At 44.4% G+C, this 22,729-nt stretch overlaps 1 protein-coding gene across 4 annotated transcripts in view; it reads right to left on the minus strand.

The window, feature by feature from the left end:
• Positions 1 to 1,101: 1,101 nt before the first annotated feature.
• Positions 1,102 to 22,729, minus strand: part of LOC107155695 (potassium voltage-gated channel subfamily C member 1-like) — a 43,973-nt gene continuing 22,345 nt past the window's right edge. Inside the window, exons 2-6 of one of the 4 annotated variants that reach the window (XM_048797195.1) lie at positions 13,955 to 14,024; positions 5,065 to 5,285; positions 4,664 to 4,821; positions 3,517 to 4,050; positions 1,102 to 3,285 (exon numbers count right to left, since the gene is read on the minus strand). In XM_048797195.1, the coding sequence (XP_048653152.1) occupies positions 2,461 to 3,285; positions 3,517 to 4,050; positions 4,664 to 4,821; positions 5,065 to 5,200 (1,653 nt within the window). In that variant the 5' untranslated portion in view covers positions 5,201 to 5,285; positions 13,955 to 14,024 and the 3' untranslated portion in view covers positions 1,102 to 2,460. Of the gene's footprint in view, positions 3,286 to 3,516; positions 4,051 to 4,663; positions 4,822 to 5,064; positions 5,383 to 13,954; positions 14,979 to 22,729 lie in introns of those variants that run through there. The other 3 variants (XM_048797194.1, XM_048797196.1, XM_015501658.2) reach the window with 3 other exon arrangements.

Raw genomic sequence — 22,729 nt, forward strand, 5'->3', positions numbered from 1 at the left:
AGGGTGATTGCAACTCTGCTCCTGACTCGGTATATAAACCATGTCAGTATATAAACCCAGCTTCTCTGTGAGCCTCAGCCCCCCAACCCCAATTAGGAGGGGATTGGTCTTGATGAGATTCCAGGTTTTTCCCTGGAATCTACCTGACATTCTACATGATTCTTTTTATAGTGTGCCATGGCATTTAATGCTCTTCTCTCCCTACTTTAACATCCCACTTTTCTCACTCAAGCTGTCAATATTCTGTGCAACATCCTAGCCTCAATTCCATCCCTTCATCCACCACCACCATTTCCACTACTTGAAACAGGGTGCAGCCTTGCTTAATTTTATTGCAAATTCTAATCATTCAACTATGACACTAGTGAGTTAATAAAGATTGATGCATAATTTCTCTGAGGTCACAGAACTCCCAGCTCTGTCACTTTTTCCCTTGGGGAAAAATCACCTCAATATCTAGACTTTATTTTTCCCTATCTGTACCTTAAGGGTAGTGGACTAGAACAGTCGCTGAAAGCTGCAAATTGCTCCAGCATCTTCTACTTCCAGGCAGTAAGAATATAAATATTGTCTTTGATGTTTTTCCATGATTCTGGTTCTCTTTCAGTGCTCCTAATATGGAAACCCCTCCCCTAACAACCTCCCACCTTGTATAAGTACCCAGGGTTTCTAGAAGCATTCCCTAAAGAAGATATCCAAGCTTCTATTCCTCAACTCCTGGACCTGTTTTCTTCCCTTCCCCAACCTGTTCCTAATACAAACAAAAAGTTTTTCCTCTCCCAGTCAAGGTATCTGTGACTAATAACAGTTTATTGTAAGGGCCAGACACATGGAAGACAGCAAACCGATCTTTTTAAAAATATTTTTTAGTTGTTGATAGACCTTTATTATATTTATTTATTTTATTTAGTGCTGAGGATTGAACCCAGTGCCTCACACATGCTAGGTAAGTGCTCTACCACTGAGCTACAGCCTCAGCCCAGCAAACTGCTTTTTACCCTATCAAATAATTTGCCTAAATGTTCTTGTCATTTATTGTACCAATCCACCCCTGCTGATACCCGCATGCCTCCCCCAGAAAAAGCACAGACAACCATGGAATAGAGATATCAAAGGATATTTTATTTAAAAGTTTTGTAAACAGAATTATGCTCACAGCTTCAGCAACAGTGAGGGCTCAATTCATCCTCCCGGCTCTGCCTAGTTGCCTGGGTTACTTGTTCAGACAACCCAGTGGCTTGATTTGAAGTTAGACCTGAGTAGGTCCCTTCTGTCTCTCCTGGAAGCCAGTTCCAAGAGAGGTGCATGGTGGGGAACACCATGGGAAAGCCAGGAGGGAAGAGCATACAGGTAGTAAAAAAAAAAAAAAGAAGAGGAAGAGGTTGGAAGGTGGGAATATTCAATAGCAGCGAGGATTGGAGGTAGACCCGTTGTGGGTACTGAAAAGTATTTGGAAGAAAAAAAAAAGAATTGTAAAGGAGTAAAATTAAAAAAAAAAAAGAAAAAAATATGGAAGAGGAAATTGTTTGTGTACTCTTGTCCACAATCCCAGTTTCCTCATTCCTGTCCAAACAATATGCAATGATAACATTTTATGTCTATTAGTGACTACATACTGTTATCATGACTGAGATACTGTGGTTAATATTGACTAATATATTTTGATTAATGATGGCTAATACTAAATCTAAAATATTATGAAAAAAATCAAAGATGGGGAGAAGAGGGGGTGAGGCAGAATTGGGCAAGGATATAATGGGATGAGGAGGTCATGGACTTAAGAGTGCTTCGGGTCCAGACGTGGCTGACCCGCATCTGATTGGAGTCTCTGAGACTCTTCAAAGGCCTCCTTCTGCCTCTAAGGAACATTTGTCCCAGGAGCAGTACGGAGAGAGAGAGCAATGCTACAATCTGGCTATTTCTGGGCACTGAAAGTACAAATTGTCATCAATACCCATAACCAGTTGCTGTCAGATATTCACAGACAATTATCATTGATACCCACAGCCAATCACCATTGACATGGGCAACCAATCTTGATATACTATGGCTACCATCATGCAAAAGTCTCCCATCTAGACTAGGGTCCAGTTGGGCAGAAAGGGATGAGTGAATGTGAAGGGAGATCTAGTTGAGAGGGGGATATAGCACCAATCCAGGAAGAACTACACTCTATCCTTCCTGGTCATTCTGGTATTCAGAGAAGGGCCTAGGGTGGGGCAGGGGAATGTAAGAACTAACTAGCCTTGTCCCTAAGCTCCTTCTTCCCTTAATGAGGATGAGGAGTCTGACCTATAGGTGATATTTATCTGATCCTGACTAGCAGGAATTGTCATGACCTGGGGCTGCTCCTGAAGGATTCTTTGCCAAATCCAAAGCCAGAAATCCTAATCTGTAACCAAAAACTGGCAAGAGGAAGTACAGGAAGGTGGGCTCCACCCCTCTTGACCAGTGGGCCTATTATAGGATCCCACTGGGCCTTAGTTTCTGGCGAGCCAGGGCTACAGCATAATAGCGCTGGAAGCGGACCAGGAGCACAGGCACCAGCAAGACACCAGTGCACATGCCCACGGTGGCTGTGACAGCAGCAGTGAGCTGGCCCATAGCAGAGAGTGGGTAGATGTCTCCATAGCCGACAGTGGTGAGAGTTATGACAGTCCACCAGAGACAGGTAAAGATGTCTCCAAAGTGGAGCTCACTCTGTCCTGGGGTTGACATGCCCAAAAGCTCCCCATAGAGGAAGAGTGAGCCAAAGAATAAGATTTCAGCCACCCAAATCAGGAGAAAGGCACACACCTCTTTCCAGGAGGAATGGAGAGTATGAACCAGGACTCTCAGGGCCAGGGACTTTTCAAGAAAACCCAGGAGACGAACCAGCTTGAGGACATAGAGAGAACGAATGGCCCCAAGGGTGAGGCTAAGGCGAGGCTGCCGTTCAGCCTTGTCACCCACCACTAATTCCACCAGCACAGGGAACAAACAGAAGATGTCAGCCAGGTTGAGGGGGCTACACAGGAAGCGCACCTTATCAGGGCAGGAAATGGCTCGTGCAAAAAGCTCAGTTCCAAACCAAAGGGCACAGAGTAATTCCAGGTAGAGCAGGTGGGGGGCACGGCGATAAACAAGACCATTGTTTTGCTGCTGCTGCTGCTGGTTTCCTCCCACCCCTGCCCCATGTCCCATAGGAGTGAAGTTGGCAGAGAAGTAATCCAGCTGAACCTCTGTCTCCTGGAAGAAGATGACCAGGGCACACACAGCAAAGAGTGTGGAGATCAGGGAAAGGCACTGGGAAAAAAAGATGAATGTCAGAAACCTCATTTACCAGTCATCCCCACCTCCCTACCGACATTTCCACCCTTTTCCCCCTCCATTTTAAGGAAACCCCCTCAAGTTTTCCTGGGGGGGTTATAGATTTGGGCCCATGCCAAGTGCATAGTTATTGTGGCAACTTGGCAGGGCCAGGCCCTTCATAGATAAAAGTGTATAACAAGGTGCTACACATTGTTAATGAGTTACCTTCGCTCCTAGGGAAGACTGGGGTTGATCAAGAAGCACCCAGAGCCATGGCTTCCAAGCATTCCGCAGTCCCTGGCCTTCCATGGGGTTCAGCAGAAGACGTTCATCTAGGTGGGCGTTCTCACAGGCCTCCCAGGAGAGGAAGTCCTGGGTCCGGGTCTCCCTGCCACTTAGCTTGAGCCAGCAGCAAGGTGCCAAAGGCGCTTCCGCCAGGCCCCAATAAGCCAGCTCCTCCTCTAGGACATCCCGACAAACGTCATTGGGGCAGTGCAGCTGCCTAGTACGGTAGTAGCCCAGCACATAGCTAAAGAGCTCAGGATTACGGTCAAAGAAAAACTCTCGGACCGGTGGACCCTGAGCAGCTGGACTGCCAGGCGGGGGTGGCTCGGTCAGCTTGTAGAGGCGGGTGCCTGGGAAGGCCCGCACGGTGCTGATGTAGGTCTCGTGGCGCATGCCCCCCACGTTCAGGATCAGTTTATCATCCAAGCCCTCCATGGCAAACCGTGAGCCTGCTTCTCGGCTGGCTCGGATCCGCTGGCAAGAGGAGGGATGACAGGGGTTAGGACAGGGTCCTCCTGCCTTCCTCTCCCTTCCTTGGCTTGGCCAGGGCAGGGAGGGGGTTGAGGGCCACAAAAGTGATGTGGCAGCCCAGGGACCCACGAGAGGCTACCCAAGATCCTCCTGGGTCTTCAGGAAACAGGAGGACAGCAAACTCTCAGGTGTAGTCACAGTGACTAGCCAGAGTCTCTCCTGGGCCTAGCAGTTCCAGGAGAAAAACCAGCCTAGCCTGGAAACAGATGTCAGTCAGGGGTCTTGGGAGACTCCTGGTGGCTCTGAGAGAACAACTGTGCCACCATATACAGCAGGGTAAGTCACAGACAGGCAATTGCAGACTAACCGATCAAGATAGGGATAGGGGCCTCTCTTAATCCTCTAATGTCACCTTGAGAATTAGGGAGTGGGTAGGGTGAGATGGGGTTGGTTGGAGAAGTGAATAAAAAGAGAAGCCACAAAGGGAGGCTAAGTACCAGGAATGAGGAATGAAGATGGAGGTGGCAGGGGAAGCTGGAGGGCCTTAGAGATCCCTAGGTCTCCACAGGGAGTAGGAAGTGCCTGACTTGAGGAACTGGCTGGGGGGCCGGCAGACCTGACAGCGATGGTTTTTGACTCCAACTCCCCTGGTGCCCAATGCCGGGCACTCTTCAGCAGCAGCACCAGCAGCCTCCGCAGCAGCAGCAGCAGCAGCCTCTGCAGGTCTCTCTACTGGGCGCCCTAAAATTGCTTTGGGCTTAATGAGTTCCTTGCCTGGGAAGAGAGAGGGAAAAAAACAGAGTGGAGGGGTGGAGGAGAGAGAGAGGGCAAAAGGAGCACAGAAGGGCAAACCAGGAGTTGTCAAAACACCTACTCAGACCAACATTTCAGTGTCCCCGAACCCTGACAGACAGCCTGTCTCCCATGTTTGTCCCTGAGGGCAAAAAAAGGAGCACAGGAAGACACCCCCAGCCAAGAAACCCCACTCCCCCACCCAGCCAGTCCCTGCTCACTCACTTGGTTGTTTTGCGTGGTCCACGAACACTGGCAGAGAAGGGACCAGCAGCTGGCTGGGCGGTGGGGCTGGAGGCAGTTGGGCGGGTGGTGTGTCCGGCGTTGCCGCCGCCTCTGGAGTTTCTGGCTGCTCCTGCATGGAGAAATCTCAGGCCCTGGGACCAGGGTGTGCTCATGGAAGAGCTGGTGAGAAGTTGGGGCTTTCCAGGAGCCTCTTGTTCCTGCTGTGGCCAGAGGAGCAAGTGCTGAGATTCAACGACGGGACCTAGGGCTATATGTGCCTCCGCCTGCTTGCTTAGGGAGGCCGTCCTGGCCCCCAGCCTGCAGGGAATCAGAAAAGCGACCCTGGCCAACTCTGCTGCTCCTCCTTCCTCCCCGGCTCAGTTCCAGCCCAGAGAAGAGGGAGGGGAGGAGGCAGCTGTAGGAAAAACAGGAAGTTAGGTGGTCAGGCTCCAGCCAAGAGGCCACCTCACAAGCCCAGCTAATATTTAGAACAACATTCTCCCCTGCCCCAACCCCACCTCCACCCAGCCTCGCTGTAATTCCCCACCCTCCCCCCCAGCTCCACTATAGACCCCCATCAGAAACCTGAAAAGGAGGAAAGAGTGTTGGGGGAAGGGGGAGTGAGGCCCAGGGAGGCCAGATGTGCTCCTGGCTGCATCCAGCTGTTTCTGCCCACTCACTTTTCTTCCCTTTGCTCCAGAGGCCCTGGTGCCAAGGATGGGGGTAGGGATGGAAGAAGAGGAAGGTTAGAGGAACAAGAGAGAAGCCTCCTTGTTCCAAACCCCTTTGAGGGGACACAAACCACATCCCCTCCTCTTGCTGTCCTGCCTCACCCCTGCCTCCTGGACCCCTCCCCAGGATTGAGTCAGTTTCATATTTTGCTACAGAGAGTTTGCCAATGGAGCACCCAGATGATTCTAAATTCCAAGATAGCTCCTACCTCCACCCCCTGGCCCAGCCCCCATGCCTCTCCAGAAATTTCTATGAGGAATGAAGATTTCTACCACAAAACAATACCCTCCTCTCTTCTTCCTTTTCAGCCCATTCCCTCAGAGTCAGGCCCCAGATGGACTGAGAGTTTTTAGACATGCAATCAGGCTCTTGTCTCTTCCTTCTTGGTCACTGCCTTGCTGTGGAGCTGGTGGAAGAGTATGGTCCCCTTAGTGGACTTTATGGCTAGAATGGAGAAAGGGGTAGTGGTACCAGGGGCCTCTGAGTTTTGCTGTGACAAGCTTTGGCTCTAGAGTTAAGTTCTTAAGTCAGTTAAGAAAGGCAGACAATAACTTGGGCAATTTGCACTTTCAGAGTGGAGAAGGTAGAGGCAGCAATTTTCTCTGTCACCCCTGTAAGCCCCCTTCTCTCCATACATCCTGCCCATCCTCTTCTCCAGTCCATTTTTGCTTCTTGATTCTCTAAATCTGCCAGCCTCTTTCATGCCTGGTACTTTTGTACACAGTGTCTCTGTCTTCAAGACAGTGTCTCATCTCCTGCAGCTGCTAAAAACTGCATTTTCTTCCATATCCATCTTATTGTCAACTATTTTGGGTAACTTTCTGTGATTCATTGCCTCTAAGACAGGTTCCTGTCTTCTGCATATTCTCTCTCTCCTAGGAATTGAACCCAGGGGTTCATTACCACTGAGCTACATCCCCAGTTCCTTTTTTTTTTTAAATTTTGAGATAAGGTCTTGCTACATTGCTGAAGCTAGCCTTGAATAGTGATTCTCTGGCCTCAGCCTCCAAAGTGGCTAGGACTACCTGAATTTGCCACTGCTCCTGGCCCTCTGCTTTCTCACAACATGCTTTCTTTTTCTTTTTTTCTTAGAACACTTTTCATACTAGAATATTATTATGTATGTGTACATTATATTAGTTTTCTAACTGTTGCTGTTACAAATTGTCACAAACAGCTGGGTGTGGTGACACATGCTTATAATCCCAGCTACTCATGATGCAGAAGGATCATAAGTTTAAGGCCAGTCCTGGCAATATAGTGACACCCTGTCTCAATAAAAAAGGCTGGGGATATATAGCTCAGTGGTAGAGCACTTGTCTGGCACATGAGAGGTCCTGTATTCAATCCCCCCAAAAACCAACCAACCAACAAACAAAAAATAAGCCACACCATTAGTTGCTGAAAATAACATGAATTTACTCATTTATTTATTTTTTGGGGTCCTTAGACATCTAACACAGGTCTCACTGGACTAAAATCAAGTTGTTGGTAAGGTTATATTCTTTTCTGGAGGCTCTATAGAGGGTCTAGGATAAAAAGCTCTTTCTTGGCCTTTTCCAGCTTCTACAGGCGGCTTGCATCATTTGGCTTGTGGCCCCTTCCCGTATTTTTAAAATTATTTTTTACTTGTAGGTGGACCCAACATCTTTATTTTCTTTTTATGTGGTGCTGAGGATCGAACCCAGTGCCTCACACGTGCCAGGCAAGCACTCTACCTCTGAGCCAGAACCACAGCCCCACATTTCTGTATTTTAAAAGTCAGCAACATAAGGGTAAATCCTTGTTACACCTCTGATTGCCATTCCTGCTGCCTTCTCCCAATTCTTAGGACTCATGATGATATTGAATCTACCTGGATAATTAAGGATCATTTTGTATTTTATGGTCATCTGATTAGCAGCCTTAATTCCATCTGAAATGTTTATTTCACTTTTCCATGGAATATAGTATACCCATAACTCATGGAGCTTAAGAATGTGACCATCTTTGTGGGAGAATTATTCTGTATAGTACACCCATCTTAACTGTGAGTTCCCAAAGGGTGGAACAAGGTACAACCTCCCTCACTACATTCCTTCCTCCAGCAGTGTGCTTGACATTAAGTGGGCACTCCTCAGCTATTGAAGAAACATATTCTAATCTTTCATGGTTTCAGAACTCCTGAACTTCTCAGAACACAGACTTCTTCTTTCCTTAAGTCTAACATAAATCCCACCTAGTTTATTATCCTAATAGCATAGATACTAGCTCCTGTGATGCCTCAGGCCTTTCGCTATTTGTCCCTGGTTGATAAGGTCTAACTGGGAAACAAACTAGAGATGGAGTCCTGCAAATGTAGTCACTGAATGGGAAGTTTGCCAGGTCTCCTAGGATGGCTTTCCCTTCCTTAAAACAGGGCCTCTTCCTGTTCCTTATAGGTCAGGTCTTCTAACCATCTGAGTTTCAGAAGAAGAGTAGGAGAGTGGAATACGTGCTACAGGAAGAGTACTTTCCCTCATGGTACCCTTCCAGGCTCTCACTTCTTTTGATGTGTGCCATGTTTCCAATCAGGCTTGCCTGCCCCATTCAGTTTAATTTTTTTTGTACCTTTGTGTATGCATGAGGGAATAGGTCTTGCCTTCCCTAAGGACTGAAACTGTGCACATCTTGGAAGCCTGTCCTTTACACTCTGAAAATAGCTAGGCATGTGAAAAGGGCTCCATAAACTCAGAATCTGGCCCCAAACCATTTTTGCAAACTCTTCTTCCATTCCATCCATGCACCTCAGACTAGTCCCTATTTTCCCAAAACAACATAAATATACCTATCTCCCATCTTCCAGAATATCTGCCTTTCCCTCTCCCTCCTTATCTTCCTCTGTCTAACCCCTCCCTCATAGACATCTGTTCATCTTTTAAAACTCAAGTTAAAATGGTTCCTTCTCTGTGAAATCTTCCTTATCTGGTCAGAATTTATCCCTTCTTCCTCCCCACATCCAGCAGTTTGTGTTTCTCTTTAGTAGAGGCTCCATTCTCTCTTGTGTGCTGGTTGTTTGTTTACTTATCTACTTCCCCACTGGCTGGTAAACACTTTGGGGGTTTATTCCCCTTAGTGTCCCACCCAACATCCACTCCACTCCCACCTATACCCCAACTTCACTTCCATCACACAGTGCCTGGCACCAAGTTCGTGGTCAGTTAGTGTTTACTCAGCAAATGAATGGCACCCTCATCTTTTTCTTGGCACCATGGGAGGCTCAGGAGAAATCCAGGTTCGTGTGTTGCCAAGCCCTCCTGCTTCCCTGATGCCCCTCCTCATCTTAGCTCTACACATACCCTGGCCTTTGTGCTTTTTTCTGTACTCACCCTGTGTGGCCCCAAGGCACAAAATTGCATAATTCAATGACCACTGGGAGTATACTCACATACTTGCAGAATTATGAAGCTGGAAGGGACTTGAGTGACCCTCATCTGCCTCCTATTTCACAAAATGAGAAACCGAGGCTCATAAAAGGTACAGGATTTGCCCAAACACCCTCATCCAATTGTTAACCAAGTCAGAACCAGATCCCTGAAAAGTTTGCATGTTTTTAAATTGAATTTGCTTTGCACACAGCCATTAACTTTACATAGAAAAGTGGGTAAATGGTGCCACACAGTGGCTAAGAGGCTTAGTTTCACCTAATAGTCCTATTCCTCGAAAGTGGAATTCCCAGCCACACCCTGCTCTCCCTTTTCCCCTGAAGGATGAGGGGACATGGGAGTTACCTTCTGGGATAACCCACTGGATATGCACATGGTTCCAGTTTCTGCAGGAAAGAAACAGGATCCACTCATGATCACTATGTCTTTACCAATAAGGGTTGGGAGTAGGATAGCACTCAGCTTAGAAGTCAGAGAGTTGGGCTTCCTTTTTTTTTCTGTTTTCTTTTTTTCATACTGGGATTGAACCCAGGGGCATTTTACCACTGAGATATATCTCAGCCCTTTTTATTTTTTTTTTAATTTTGAGATGGAGCTCACTAAGCTGCTGAGGCTGGCATTGAACTTGTGATCCTCCTGCCTCAGCCTCCCAAGTTGCTGGGATTACAGATATGTGCCACTCCATAAAAGGGACTTGGAAGAGGGGACCTAGACCTTTCTTCCCTGAACCAGCTTAGAAATATGTCCTTTGAGTCTTTAATGTTAGGTTGGCTGCTATTTTGAATATTTCCTTGCCACATCCAGGCTGCTAAGAAGTGCCTTCACATTCTGGCATAGGCTTTTCTCCCCAGAATATGCAGATCCAAAGACCAAAGGATCAGGGATAGAGGTGGACTACCTCAGGTTCTTATAATGGGAATATTAACATGCTAGTTTGGAGATTCAGAAGCTGAGTATTTTCCTCTTTGCACAGAGAACTGCACTCTAGTTGACCCTCAAGCCTTCCTGGTCCAGATCCTAGCAGGATCTTCTATATTGTACATCAGAGGAAAGAGAGGTTTAGTCTCAGGCAGAAGAGGGAAAGGAGGACAGGTTTTGTCATCTGCCAAGATCTGACAGCATGCTTCATCTGGGAATGGAGATTCTTGGAAGTTTAGGAGAAAACAAGAAGCTCCCTAGGGCCAAATGTAGGCCAGGGCCACCTGCTTGGCCCCTCGAATGAGCCGTTGTACTTGACCCACAGTTGGCCTGTGGCTGAATGCCTGGATGGAAGGAAAGAGGGGGGAGGAGTTGGGCTGCCAGGAAAATGAGGCCTGGCCCTAGCCAGGTTCCGGAATGAAATTGGGGGCAGATGACTGAAAATCAGGCAGAGGCCCAACAATAAATCAGGCAAGAGCCCTGGGGTAAATGAATCTTTCTTCATTCCTCTCCCATCTGGGTTGTGAGTTCCAGGAATCTGTCCAAAGGATGGGGCCTTGAGTGAGCTGGTTGCTGGCAGGCTGGAGAGGGAGGGGTACTTAGAAAGCTGGGTGAGGGGGAGCAAAAGATGATTGTGGATGGAAAATAGAAAGCATCGGTGGGGGGGGGGCAGTAAAAGAGGTTTAGGCAGGGGGCCGAAGAATATTTTGTGGGCTTGGGTAGAATTTATGCAGCCAACTGATGTTTAAGTGAAATGATCTTGAAAATCAATTTCCTGGTTGGCTAGGAACTCCTAGGAATAAAGTAAGACACCCTTCCCCACGCCAAGGACTCAGACCACAAGTTCCTCTTTCATCCATTTTCCTCCATAGGCCCAGAGCACATGATGCCATTGAGGATGCTGGTTCTGGAGGTGAAACGGTTCTACCTCTTATCATCTAAGCCATTTATATACACAGAGATTCCATATAGTACATCAATCAGCTACTTTCAACGTCTAACACTCAATTAGAACACAGGGGCAATCTGGCCATGACAGGTTTCCACCTGGATGGCCATCTAACTGGTACTTCATAGCTCTGTGAGGTTGGTAGGACATTTTACAAATGAAGAAAATGAGGCTCAGAGAGATGAAGTTAATTAACTCAGAATCTCAGTGCTAGAGGGATCACAGATCATTGTAGTCAACAATGTTCAACTCCCTACTCCTTCCACTCCATAGTTCCCATTTTCAGTGAGGGGTAGCAGTATATAAATTCCTGCCACAACCTGGAAATCACCAAAAATTTCAAAGCCTATTAGGTATGGGGCATTAACTAGAGACATAGGGTTTAGGCTGAGTTTAGAGAAGAGCTGACATTTGGGGTATTTACTATTCCCCAATTTGGGGTTCTTACATAGTTCTATCTTATTTGTATCAGACATTTTTTATATTATAACAAAATCAAGAATCAAGCGGAAGAGAGAAAACACTTTTGAGCATAGGGAATAAATAACACACCATGGAAAGTTAAAAATAAATCTTTATTATAAAAGCATAAGGGCCAAGGTGAGGATCAGGGAGATGGGTAGAGCTGAGGTGGGAGGGAAAGGGGAAGCCTAGCCAACTTAATGGAACCCAGAAGACTTAAAGAATATCCAGCTAGGCTGGACTTAGGATTTGGGGTGCTGGTAACAGGCAGCAGCACTGGGGTCTTATCCCAATTTTGAGTACTGCTCCATTAGGGTAGCTTTGTTCAGACTATCCATGTTAGTGGTTCCCACATTGCGGATAAACTTGTCATTCTTTGCCAGAATGGTAAAAACTGAAATAAAAGAGAGGAATCCAGATCCCTTCCAGCTTGAGCAGCACTTTTGGAGTTGGGGGCAGGGAAAGAGGATTGTCCAGAACCAGAGAACTTAGCCCTAGAAATAATTTTGTCAGTGTTGTTACTATATAAGTAAAAGCTGCTATACATAAGACTACTTGTAGGAAAAATGGAGCCCAGGGAGAAGTTAGTGTCTACATGACATTAAAACTAAGCAGATCATTTGGTCAGTTTTGGTCAACTTGATTCACCTGATTACTTCAGTGGAAAACAATCAGGCAAGCTTCTTGGCATAAAACTGACAAAATAAACAGTTCCTCCAACTAAAGGTTTTGCTTTTCCACTCCTGACTTTTGATTCATGGAGACAATAAGTCTGGACTTCATTTGATTTTCTGGTATTCTCATCTCACCTGATGCTCAGCAGAAAGGACAGAGGCACTCCTGTGCCACAATCTCCATTGTTCCCTCTGCCCATCTGCCTTTGACAGGCCTGGATCCCATCTCTGAGAAGCAAGAACAGGATCCTATGGGATCTCAATCTTTCTTTGTCTCTCTTTCTCTCACTCTCCCTCTCTCTTGTTTTTGCTTTCTTCCTCTCTTTCTCCCCTTTCCCTCCTTACTATGCCCATGGAAATATGAAGGGCTCTGACTCCTAATCTAGGACTCAACTCTCTATACACTGCTGCCCCTCTGCTAGCAGGGGCTCCATCTCATCCAGCCTATATACTCACCATCTACTCACTGTCTTTGTCAGTAACCCTCTGTCTCTGGGGAGACCCAGGAAAGCATAGGAATGGAAATTATTTCCTTTCCTTCTCTTAATCTAGGGAAAATTTTGGTGGGGTAAAGGAGAGAGCTATTTTCATGCTGAGGGAAGCAGTTTTCCTGTTTCTTGTCCTGGCCCCCTCTTAGAGGACACCCTCTGGTAAGGAGGCCTCAGTCTATTTCAAAGCAAAGGAGGTCAAGGGATTTTATAAGGAGCAACGACAGGGAACAGAAAGGAAGGTAAAGAAAAGGTAAGGTGTAGGGTCTTTTTCAACTGAGGTTGGCAAGATCTCCAAATCCTTACTGACCCTTCAACTGCGTTCTAAAGATCCTGGGAACAATACATCACTCTACAACATCTGCATCCTCTCTACCTTGCTTCATTTCCCCCCCCAGGAGTTAGAGAGACATCTTTTGTAGAGCCAATTTAATTGAATACATTTGTGAGTATTCATTTCAGATGTTTGTGGCCAAAGAGTGATAGGCAGGAAGCTAAACAATACAAGAATGGTGGGGAGGATTGTTGGGGAAGGAGAGTAGTGAGTAACAGTAAAGGGACCAAAGAAGTTAAGGGGAAACAAAGAGGAGAAGGTTGTGCACAGGGAGCTTTAAAAAAGGCATAGGGCTGAATATCTGCTAGAGAATCACTCCCTGTCCCACTTGTACCCCATGTAGTGCTGCTATCTAGTCTAATTGGAGGATGGCACCTCAACAACTGGGTAGATAGGGCCTGCCTCCTCAGTGAGTAGTGGGCCAAAATGTGATTCCCCCTTCCCAGCTTCCATGAAAACACTCCACCAAGAGAATACCTAATAAATATGGCCCTGCTAAAGTATACATTAGTGAGATAAACTCACAGCTTGAAGAGGGATCTCAGGACCCATCTAGGTCACTGCTCCTTCTCTACCACCACTGCCTTGGAGGTGAAGAAACTGAAAGGGAAGTTACTCCAGCAAGTTGGCCATACCTATATGCCTCTAGCTTAAGGGAAGATGAGAAAAATAAGGGTACCAAAGTCTTCTGTAACCATGAATGCTTAACACAAAAGAATACTTCCCAGTGTTACATTTTTGGAATCCTGGTAGTCTAGTGGGGGACATCTAGGAGTTGTTCCTGCACCCACATCAAAAGATGATGAAGAGGCAGTTTTAGGGTACAGAATTCTGATTTTGGATCCTGAAAAGCAAGTTAAGACCCCGTACACCCTTAGTCTCTTTGTCTCCATTCCATCAATCCAGATCACCCAACATTCAGTCCTTACCTTCACACAAGAGGGCTGCACTTTTCTTCCAGAGCCCTGGAAATAACAGGCAACAAGTTGACAATGTGTCCTAAAAGAAGCAAAAGCCAGGGAAGGAAAGGGTTAAGAGAAGATCTTGGCTAGTCATTTTCCTTCAAGCCAGAGGCTCACAGATGTTGCTTGAGCAACCAGAGCCAGCCTCAAAACCCCAAAAGAATGCAGAAACAATTTGAGAAGGGGCTTAGGGTCAGAACTAAGGATTTCCCTAAAGAGGCAATGTGTTGTAAGAAGGGTTGTATGGAATATTTCAAAAATCAACTGTGCTGTCAGCTCAAGACCAGAACAGTCATTTGTATATAGTTCTGCAAACATAATCACTGTCCAGATACATTGTTCAGGGCTCTGAACAGCCTACTTTCTCAAGGAAATTAGCCCGTGTCATCGAGCTTATTTTGCATGAAGTCACGCTTATATGAATCTTTCAAAGATCATGCATGGCCTTTCAACTGCCCTGGGAGGTGAGCAGGGCAAGTTACAAGATATTCATTTTATAGCTGGAGGAAACTGAAGCCAGAGGGGTAAAGAGATTTGCTTAAGGTGACAGAACAGGGAAGGATCAAACCTAAGTTTTTCAAACTCTCTAGCTAGAGTTATATTCCCATATTTTCACTTCTAGGGTAGAGGCCGAGGAGAGTGAGACTATTAAAGGTTGCTTCTAACCCAGAGTATAGGAAGGATGGCTGTGGTTGTCAGGACCTGAAAGGTGAAATTGATGTAAAGGAGAAAGCTATGGGGTCTATATATTGACATGTAGGACTTCCTGAAGCTCTACGTAAATCAGCTGCTACCAGTAGTTACATCTGCTTTACAATAATGTGTTCTCCATTTACGTGAAGGAGGCAAGGATAGACTTATGACCAGGGCTAACATTCAGTTACCTTTGGGCCAACCCAGGTCCAAGCTGCCATGCCATGGGTCTCTGGCATAGGTCTCAGAGAGCCCAGAGAGGCATAAGTGAATCCAAAGCCCAGGCCCTTGGCTAAAACCTTGTCCAGTTTCAACCATTAAATGTTCCTTACAAAGTACTTCCAGACATTTTACAGAGCCTGCAGGACTTCATCCCAGTCTGTCCGGAAAAAGATCCTCTGGAGTTCTGACAATGGCAGGAAATTGGCATGGTAGTAGAAGGTGATTTTGACAGTCTATGGAACAAGGAAAGGGGGCTGACATGAGGGACCCAGGCAGCTGCTCTGGCTCTAGTTCTGAGCTATGAACTCCCCCAGCAATTCCTCTCTCCTACACACATACTGTTCTCGACTCCCATTTTCTAGAAGGGGGGAAGATGGGCCTCTGGCCCAGGCCTAGCCAGAGGAAGTAGGAAGGGGAGAGTAAAAAGGATAGATGAAACAGGAAACTTTTGGGTCCTGGAGGAGATAGATAACAAGGCAGTTTGGTGGGTTTCAACCAACTAAGGATTTTATTGAGGAATTTATTTAATAAGCTTAGCCCCAAGAGGAAAGGTTGGCTCTGACTTTCCTGGAAAAACAAGCATCAAGTTACCACAGGGAATAGATGATCCAGTGACTTTAGATGACAATTTGGAGCTTGCTGCTAATAGACACTGTGAGTACTGTGAGAAGGAGGAGGCAGGGAAAAGGAAGCATTTTCTTATTCTAGTCCATGAGCGGGAAGAAAGAACAAGAAAATGAACTTACAGCAAACCTGATCATGGAGTAAGATAACATTCTCTTGTCCTCTAGACTTCCCACCAAATTTCCAAATATAATGACAGTTCAGCCTCCCCCTTATGGAGGATGAAGGATGTGTTTCTAGGAGCTTCATGATCCTCAGCTCCAGGCCAGATATACTAGCCTAATTTTCATAGTACTCAACTTCTGTTCCCAAGTCCAGAGGAACAGGATACACACTTGGACTCACAACTCTGAATGACTTACCAACACTCTTCAGGCCCACAAACACATTGAATCACTCTAGTTTACCATAATATACTATTACATACTCACATTCAACCTGTTCTTGGGTCAGAAACATGCACCTTCCCCAGATATACGTGTACACACACACACACATACATGTATACAATAAAAAATATCTACAACTTCTGGTTCGTGGATTGGCCACCTCTGAACATATAGACAAACCCTACATTATGTATGTACCCACTCAACTGAAACTATACCTACATATCCAGCCACACTCACAATATTCACACTCATTCTCTTTGGGTTAAATATGTCTACATTCCATCACACTCATACCTCCTTTGTATACACACAGCCATATCCCGTGCACATCCATACAATGATATATAGAAACAAAACCACAGTCACATATACTCTTACCCTCTGTGCTTACCTACACATTTCAGAACCACCTTTACATGTACCCAGAATATTGCTTTCTGTTCCTGTTTTTCTTTTTGTTTTACTTTTTATCTCCCAAGACGCATGACCTCAGCTTAGAATGGGAACAAGGTAGTGCTGTGTGAGAGTGTACAAGTGGACAGTGAAAGTCTTCTATGAATATAAGGCCTGGAAACAAGGAAAGAACACTAGTTTTGGAGTCAGGAGGCAGGTTTAAGTCCAGACTTCGCCAACTGGTCCCTCAGATCTCATCAAAACACTTTCCCTCTCTGGGGGCCTAACCCTAACCTTTAGAAGACACCTCTTCCTCCATTCCTTAACATTCCTGTGATGACCACTAACCTGCTGGTCTTTCATCCTACTTGTCACACAATTCTGAGAAATCAATGAAATCCTGCAATGGGAGGCAGCTATCCAGCATGTTGACCACAAAGATGCAACTGATCCGGGTGATCAAAGTGAACACATTGCAAGCATACACAGCCTTTATGGCTTCTTAGTACCCCAGGCCAAAGAGTACCTCAAACATGGTATTTGTCTCCTGAAAGAGACAGATAGACAAAAGGATGTGGCTGTCTCATGACCATGGTCGGGAGTGAGGGTCTCCTGAGCTGGAAGCAGAAGGGTAGGTAATATCTCCACGGGCTATGTGACAATGCAGCAAGATACCTAACTTCTCTCGTTCTATATACCCAGGGAGAGTGAATACTGCCTACTCTGTTCTAGCTCTCCAGGTTCTATGCAGAGTAAGGAGATAACTGTGAAGAGCTTGGGGGTTCATTTAAGGGAATATTTGACTGGTATAAAAGGAATTGGTCCAGATACAGAATCTTCTTTCTACCAGATGCTCCCTGGCTTCTGTCAGAAATTATGTATCCTTTTTACTGGCCCAAATTTCATCCCCCGCTAGTTAACTCTTATTGTTCAAGCCCCTCATTAGCTTGGGAAAGAAGCATTGGTAGCAACTCAAATCCAGAGACTCTGAGTAGGGACTGTTGGCCAGATCTTCTCTAGGGATGACCTCTTTTCCAATTTTTCCAGCAGTAGCTTGGGCACCTTGGAGCAGATCCAGGAGTTGGCACTTATTGTCTTTCAGAGCTATATCCATAATCATCCTGGGGGCCAGCAGCACCATTTAATTAAATTAGGTCAGGTCTTTTTTTACTCCCTCACAGTACTAGAGATTGAACTCAAGGTACTCTATCATTGAACTACTTCCCCAGCAATTTTTTTAAACAGGGTCTCACTAAGTTATGGAGGCCAGCTTTGAAGTTGTAATCCTCCTGCCTCATCTTCCTGAGTTATTAGGATTATAGGCATGTGCTACCATACCTGGTACAAGCTAGGTCTAATGAATTCCCAGGCTGCAGAGAACTTATTCATTTTTTTCATCCATTCTACAAACATTTCCAAAGCCCCTTTACTCTGGGCCAGACACTGTGTTCAGCATTAGGAGCATAGTGGAGATTAAGACTCAATCTCTAAGATAAAAGCACTGAGTAACACATGAACAAATAATCATAGTATACTCTATATCATTGTCATGAGTCCTTTTGGGAATGTGGCAGTGTTTATACTTATAATCATGTACAGAATATACATGCATAAATGTGTGCTGTTATAGGGATGCATAGCATGATAGTGGAGATCAAAAGAGGGGTAGTTGACCAGGTCACAGAGACAAGGGGGCACTTGAATTGGATCTTGAATGACGAGGAGTATTCTAGGTAAAGAGGATAAAGAACAGTCCCAGTGGAGGAAATGCCATGGGCAAAAGCAGGTATAGATAAAGCCGAGTGTGGTGGTACGCACCTATAACCTCAGATACTCATAATTTTAGCTACTCTGGCGGCTGAGGCAGGAGTATTTCAAGTTTGAGGCCAACCTAGGTAACTTAGTGAGACCCTGTTTCAAAACAAATTACAAGGGTTGGGGATATAGCTCAAGAGCTTAGTGGTAGAATACCTCTGGATTCAATTTCCAGCTGAAAAAAAGCAGGCACAGATGCATAAAAGGACAGCATGTTTTCCATAAAAATGAAAGGATCTATGAATTAAAACATGAGGGGGACTGGGGATATAGTTCAGTGTTGGAGCACTACCCCTAGCATGCATAAGGCCCTGGGTTTTCTCCACAGCACCTCCCAAAAAAAGAGGGGGAGTGGAGAGGCAGAAAGTAGGGGAAAATTTAAAAATTGGTAGAGGCTTTGATTTTGAAGGGCCTTGAATGCCATGCTGAATTTGATTTTCCCCTCAATAATAGCAAAACAACAAACAAACAACAAAAACAAATAATCAAACAAAAAACAAAGAAAATAATTGTTAGGCAAAGGGATTCAGCAGGATGGATTTTATTTTATTTTTGGTGCTGGGGATGACTAAACCCAGGACTTTGCATATGCAATGTGACTGAGCAACATCTTCAGCCCAGGACTGAATTCTTAAGCCTTCCTTAGAGCAATGCATTTACTACAGTTCATTTCAAAATCTCTACAGGTAATTTTGAAATAATGTTTACAAGTTCAGTTTTTCAGTGAATAAAGTAGAGAAAATAGATAAGTTCAGAATATATCATACATGGTGAGTGTAAGTATCGGTTTCATAAAACTTAAGATGTGTCTGTGTGTGTGTGATATCTAGAAAGTGAATGAAGGAAAGAGAGGGGTAGGGGGAAAGGAGAGGTAAAATACAGTTTTTACTGTGGGTCTCTGGCAAACACTTGGAAATCCATAGCCCTCTTATCCTAGGTTCTAACATACGAGGAATTCCAGCCTCAATCCTGAGGAGACTTTATCAATAATCTTCAACCATATCTGACTCAACTCCCTTCTGGAAGCCTATACCCCACAGGCTATGACCATTCAGGTCTCAAACCTACTACCTGGTGATGGTGGCAGAAAACTCCATAACCATAAGAACAGTTCTTGTACATGGTACTCCACCAGGTGAGAGGTGGGCTTCAGCATAGTCTCCTTTACTTTAGTAAAACAGACAGGGAAAGATGCTGGTAAGCATGCTTGACAGTGTCAGCCATCTGGAAGTAGAAGGGCTAGGCATGGGCTGGGTTTGAGGAAGAGGATCATCACTATCCATCCTTCAGCTTTGTAGGCCTGAGCAAAGCCACATGAATTGGGTTTCTAAAAACGTTTCCTGAGATAAAGCCAGGTATTTTATTTTCTACCAGAAGATTCTTTTAGAACAAGTTCTAGTATAAACTGAAATTGGTGGAATTATATGCTTTTTGTCGAAATCAACTTTTATTTTGTTAATTCCTTTGTGGTACTGAAGATATAACCCAGGGTGCTCTGCACTGAGCTACCCCTCCAGCCCTTTTTAATTTTAATTTTGAGATAGGGTGTAACTAAGTTGCTGAAACTGGTATCAAAGTTGTGATCCTCCTTCTTCAGCTTTCTGAGAAGCTGGGATTACAGGTGTGTGCCACTGCACCCAGATAATGGATAGGTTTCTTAAAGAGACCTTATGTCTTAGAAATACTGAAATGTACATGAATAAAATGATATATCTTTGATAATTGAGTTGGAGGGTAAAGGAGAAACTATTAATCATTAATCTGTCACTCACAGAAGGTGGGTGATAGATACATGGGTGGGTGATCCATTACTCTCTACCTTTGTATACATTTAAAATTAATCTACCTTTGCATACATTTAAAATTTTCCATAATAAAAAAGTTTATCTGGGCATAGTGATGTTACCTGTAGTCTAGCTACTTTGGAGTCTGTGGTGGGAGCATTACTTGAGCTCAAGAATTTAAGACCAGCCTGAGCAGCATAGCAAAACCCTCTTTCAAACAAAAGTTTAAAATAAAGAAAATAAACAGTGGTTTTTGTGCTGGGTGTGTGGCTCTTTGATATAGCATTTGCATAGCACGTGGGAGGCCCTGGTTTGATTCCCAGCAAAGAGTTATGGGGAGACTTTTAAAAAAAATATTTTGGTCCTGGGGCTGGGGTTATAGCTCAGCAGTGGAGTGCTTGCCTAGCATGTTCAAGGCCCTGGGTTTGATCCTCAGTACCACATAAAAAATAAATAAATAAAATAGTGGTATTGTGTCCAACTACAACTAAAAATAAATATTTTTTTAAAAAAATTTGGTCCTGAGGATTAAACTCAGTGGTGCTTAATCAATGAGATACATCCTCAGCCCCTTTTGTTTTATTTTGAGACAGAGTCACTAAGTTGCTGGGGGGCCTTACTGAGTTGTCAAGGTTGGCCTCAAACTTGCAATCCTCCTGTCTCAGCCTCTCGAGTTGCTGGGACTACAGGCATGTACCACTGTGCCTAGTGAGGGCTTTGATAGGAAAGTATAATGAGTAGTCAGAAAAAATTTGGCAGGCATAACCCAGGGTCACCCTGTTCTTTGAACCAGTACTTTCTAACAAAAAGCACTGTACTGGCTTGGATAGTATCTCCTATCACCCCTAAATCAAGTCCTTTATGGAACTTTAGAAGGTAACCTTAGTTAGAAATAAGGTTGTTGTGGATTAGTTAGTCTAAGATAAGGTTATACTGGAGTAAAGTGGGCCTTTAATCCAATATGACTGGTGTCCTTATAGGAAAAGGAAAGACACCCAGACACCCAGAAAGAACACATGTGAACACAGAGTTCGAGACTGGAGTTAGGCTGCCACTAACCAAGGAATGCCAAGAATTGCCAGAAACCATCAAAAGCTAGGAAAGGGGCATGGAACAGATTCTCCCTCTGAGGCTCCAGAAAGAAACCTCATACCTTGATTTCAGACTTCAGATCTAGAACAGTGAGAGAATACATTTCTGTTGTTTTTAAACCACCTAGTTTGTGGTACCTTGTAAAAACAGCCTTAGAAAATTAATAAAGGCAACACTGGCTGTATATACTCCCTTAATGGCACTGCACCTTGACTATAGACCAAGAGCCTGAGGCTTTGAACAGAACCCTCTCCCCAGAGAATACAATAGGACCAGTGCCACAGGAGGCTATGGCATAGGCTAAACATGGAACGGCCCATCTTCTTGGGGGTAGTGCTTTTACTCAATAGATAAACAATTTAAATTTCTTTTTTTATATTAAAGGAAACACAAATATAATATGAGCCATAATGAAAAACTGGTATGACTAAGGTAAAACATAAGGCTTCAAAAAAGATATGTCACATCTGTGCTTGGATGTATGGGCACTATAGTACTGTTTGTAAAAGCAAATTTTTGAAAAGAAAAATCCCTAAAAATTAATCATTTAGGGACTGGTTAATTAAATTAAGGTATAAATTCTACCTCCATCTACAAGCTTTATAAAAAGAATAAAGTAAACATATTTATACTGATTTGGAAAGCCATCTCTTATGGTTTGGATCTGACACTGTAGCTAGCACCAAATCTTCTCACCTGATCCTCAGGAACTCAAGGGCACTTGCCATTTCTCTGAAATGTCCTTTTGTGCAAGTGTTTGAAAACACTAGCCTGAAGAAAACATATCCAGGGGTGCTAAGCTTGAAAAGTTAAGTATAAATCAAGGGAATTTCAGATATACTTAAGTGTTAAAAAAAAAAAAAACAAAAAAGAAACTTTAAGCATAAGAAGAAAATTGGGCAAAACTTGCCTAATTTGTGTGAGTGAAGAAACTCTAAACATGATACAAAATACAAAAACTATAATGCAAAATGTTGATACATTTTACATACACACACACACACACACACACACACATATGCACACATAAAATGCAAGCAATAGAGTAGGAACATATACTTATTTATTTATTTTTTGGTACCAAGAATAGAACCCAGGGGTGCTTTACCACTGAGCCACATCCCCACTCCTTTTTGTTTTATTTTGAGACAGGGTCTCACTAAGTTACTGAGGCTGGTTTGAACTTATGATCCTCCTGCCTCAGACTCCGAAGCCACTGGGATTACAGGCATGTGCCACTATGTTTGGCTAGGAACATATATTTAAAATACCTGAAACTTTCCTCAATAACAAAGATATCATATAAATTGATAAAATTAAGGTGAATAATAATACAAAGAGAAAAGGGGCATGATCAGGGAATGCACAGAAAAAGAACAATCAACCAGGCTTGGTGGGGCATACCTATAATCCCAGTGACTAGGGAGGCTGAGGCAGGAGGATCATAAGTGCAAAGCTGGCCTGGGCAATTTAGTGAGACCCTATCTCAAAATAAAAAAGGGTTGAGTATGTAGCTCAGTGGTAAAGTGGTCCTGGGTTCAATCCCCAGCATTGCAATACAACAACAACAAAATAGCTACGTGTGCATACTCTGTCCTAAGAGTTATACTCCTAGCAATGTAGCCTGCTGATGGGTCATATCTGTGCTTGCATGTATGTGCACTATAATACTGTTTGTAAAAGCAAATTGTTGAAAAAAAAATCCCTAAAAATTAATCATTTAGGGA

The sequence above is a fragment of the Marmota marmota genome, unplaced genomic scaffold (genome assembly GCF_001458135.2).
Source record: "Marmota marmota marmota unplaced genomic scaffold, marMar, whole genome shotgun sequence".
Taxonomy (NCBI): Eukaryota; Metazoa; Chordata; class Mammalia; order Rodentia; family Sciuridae; genus Marmota; species Marmota marmota.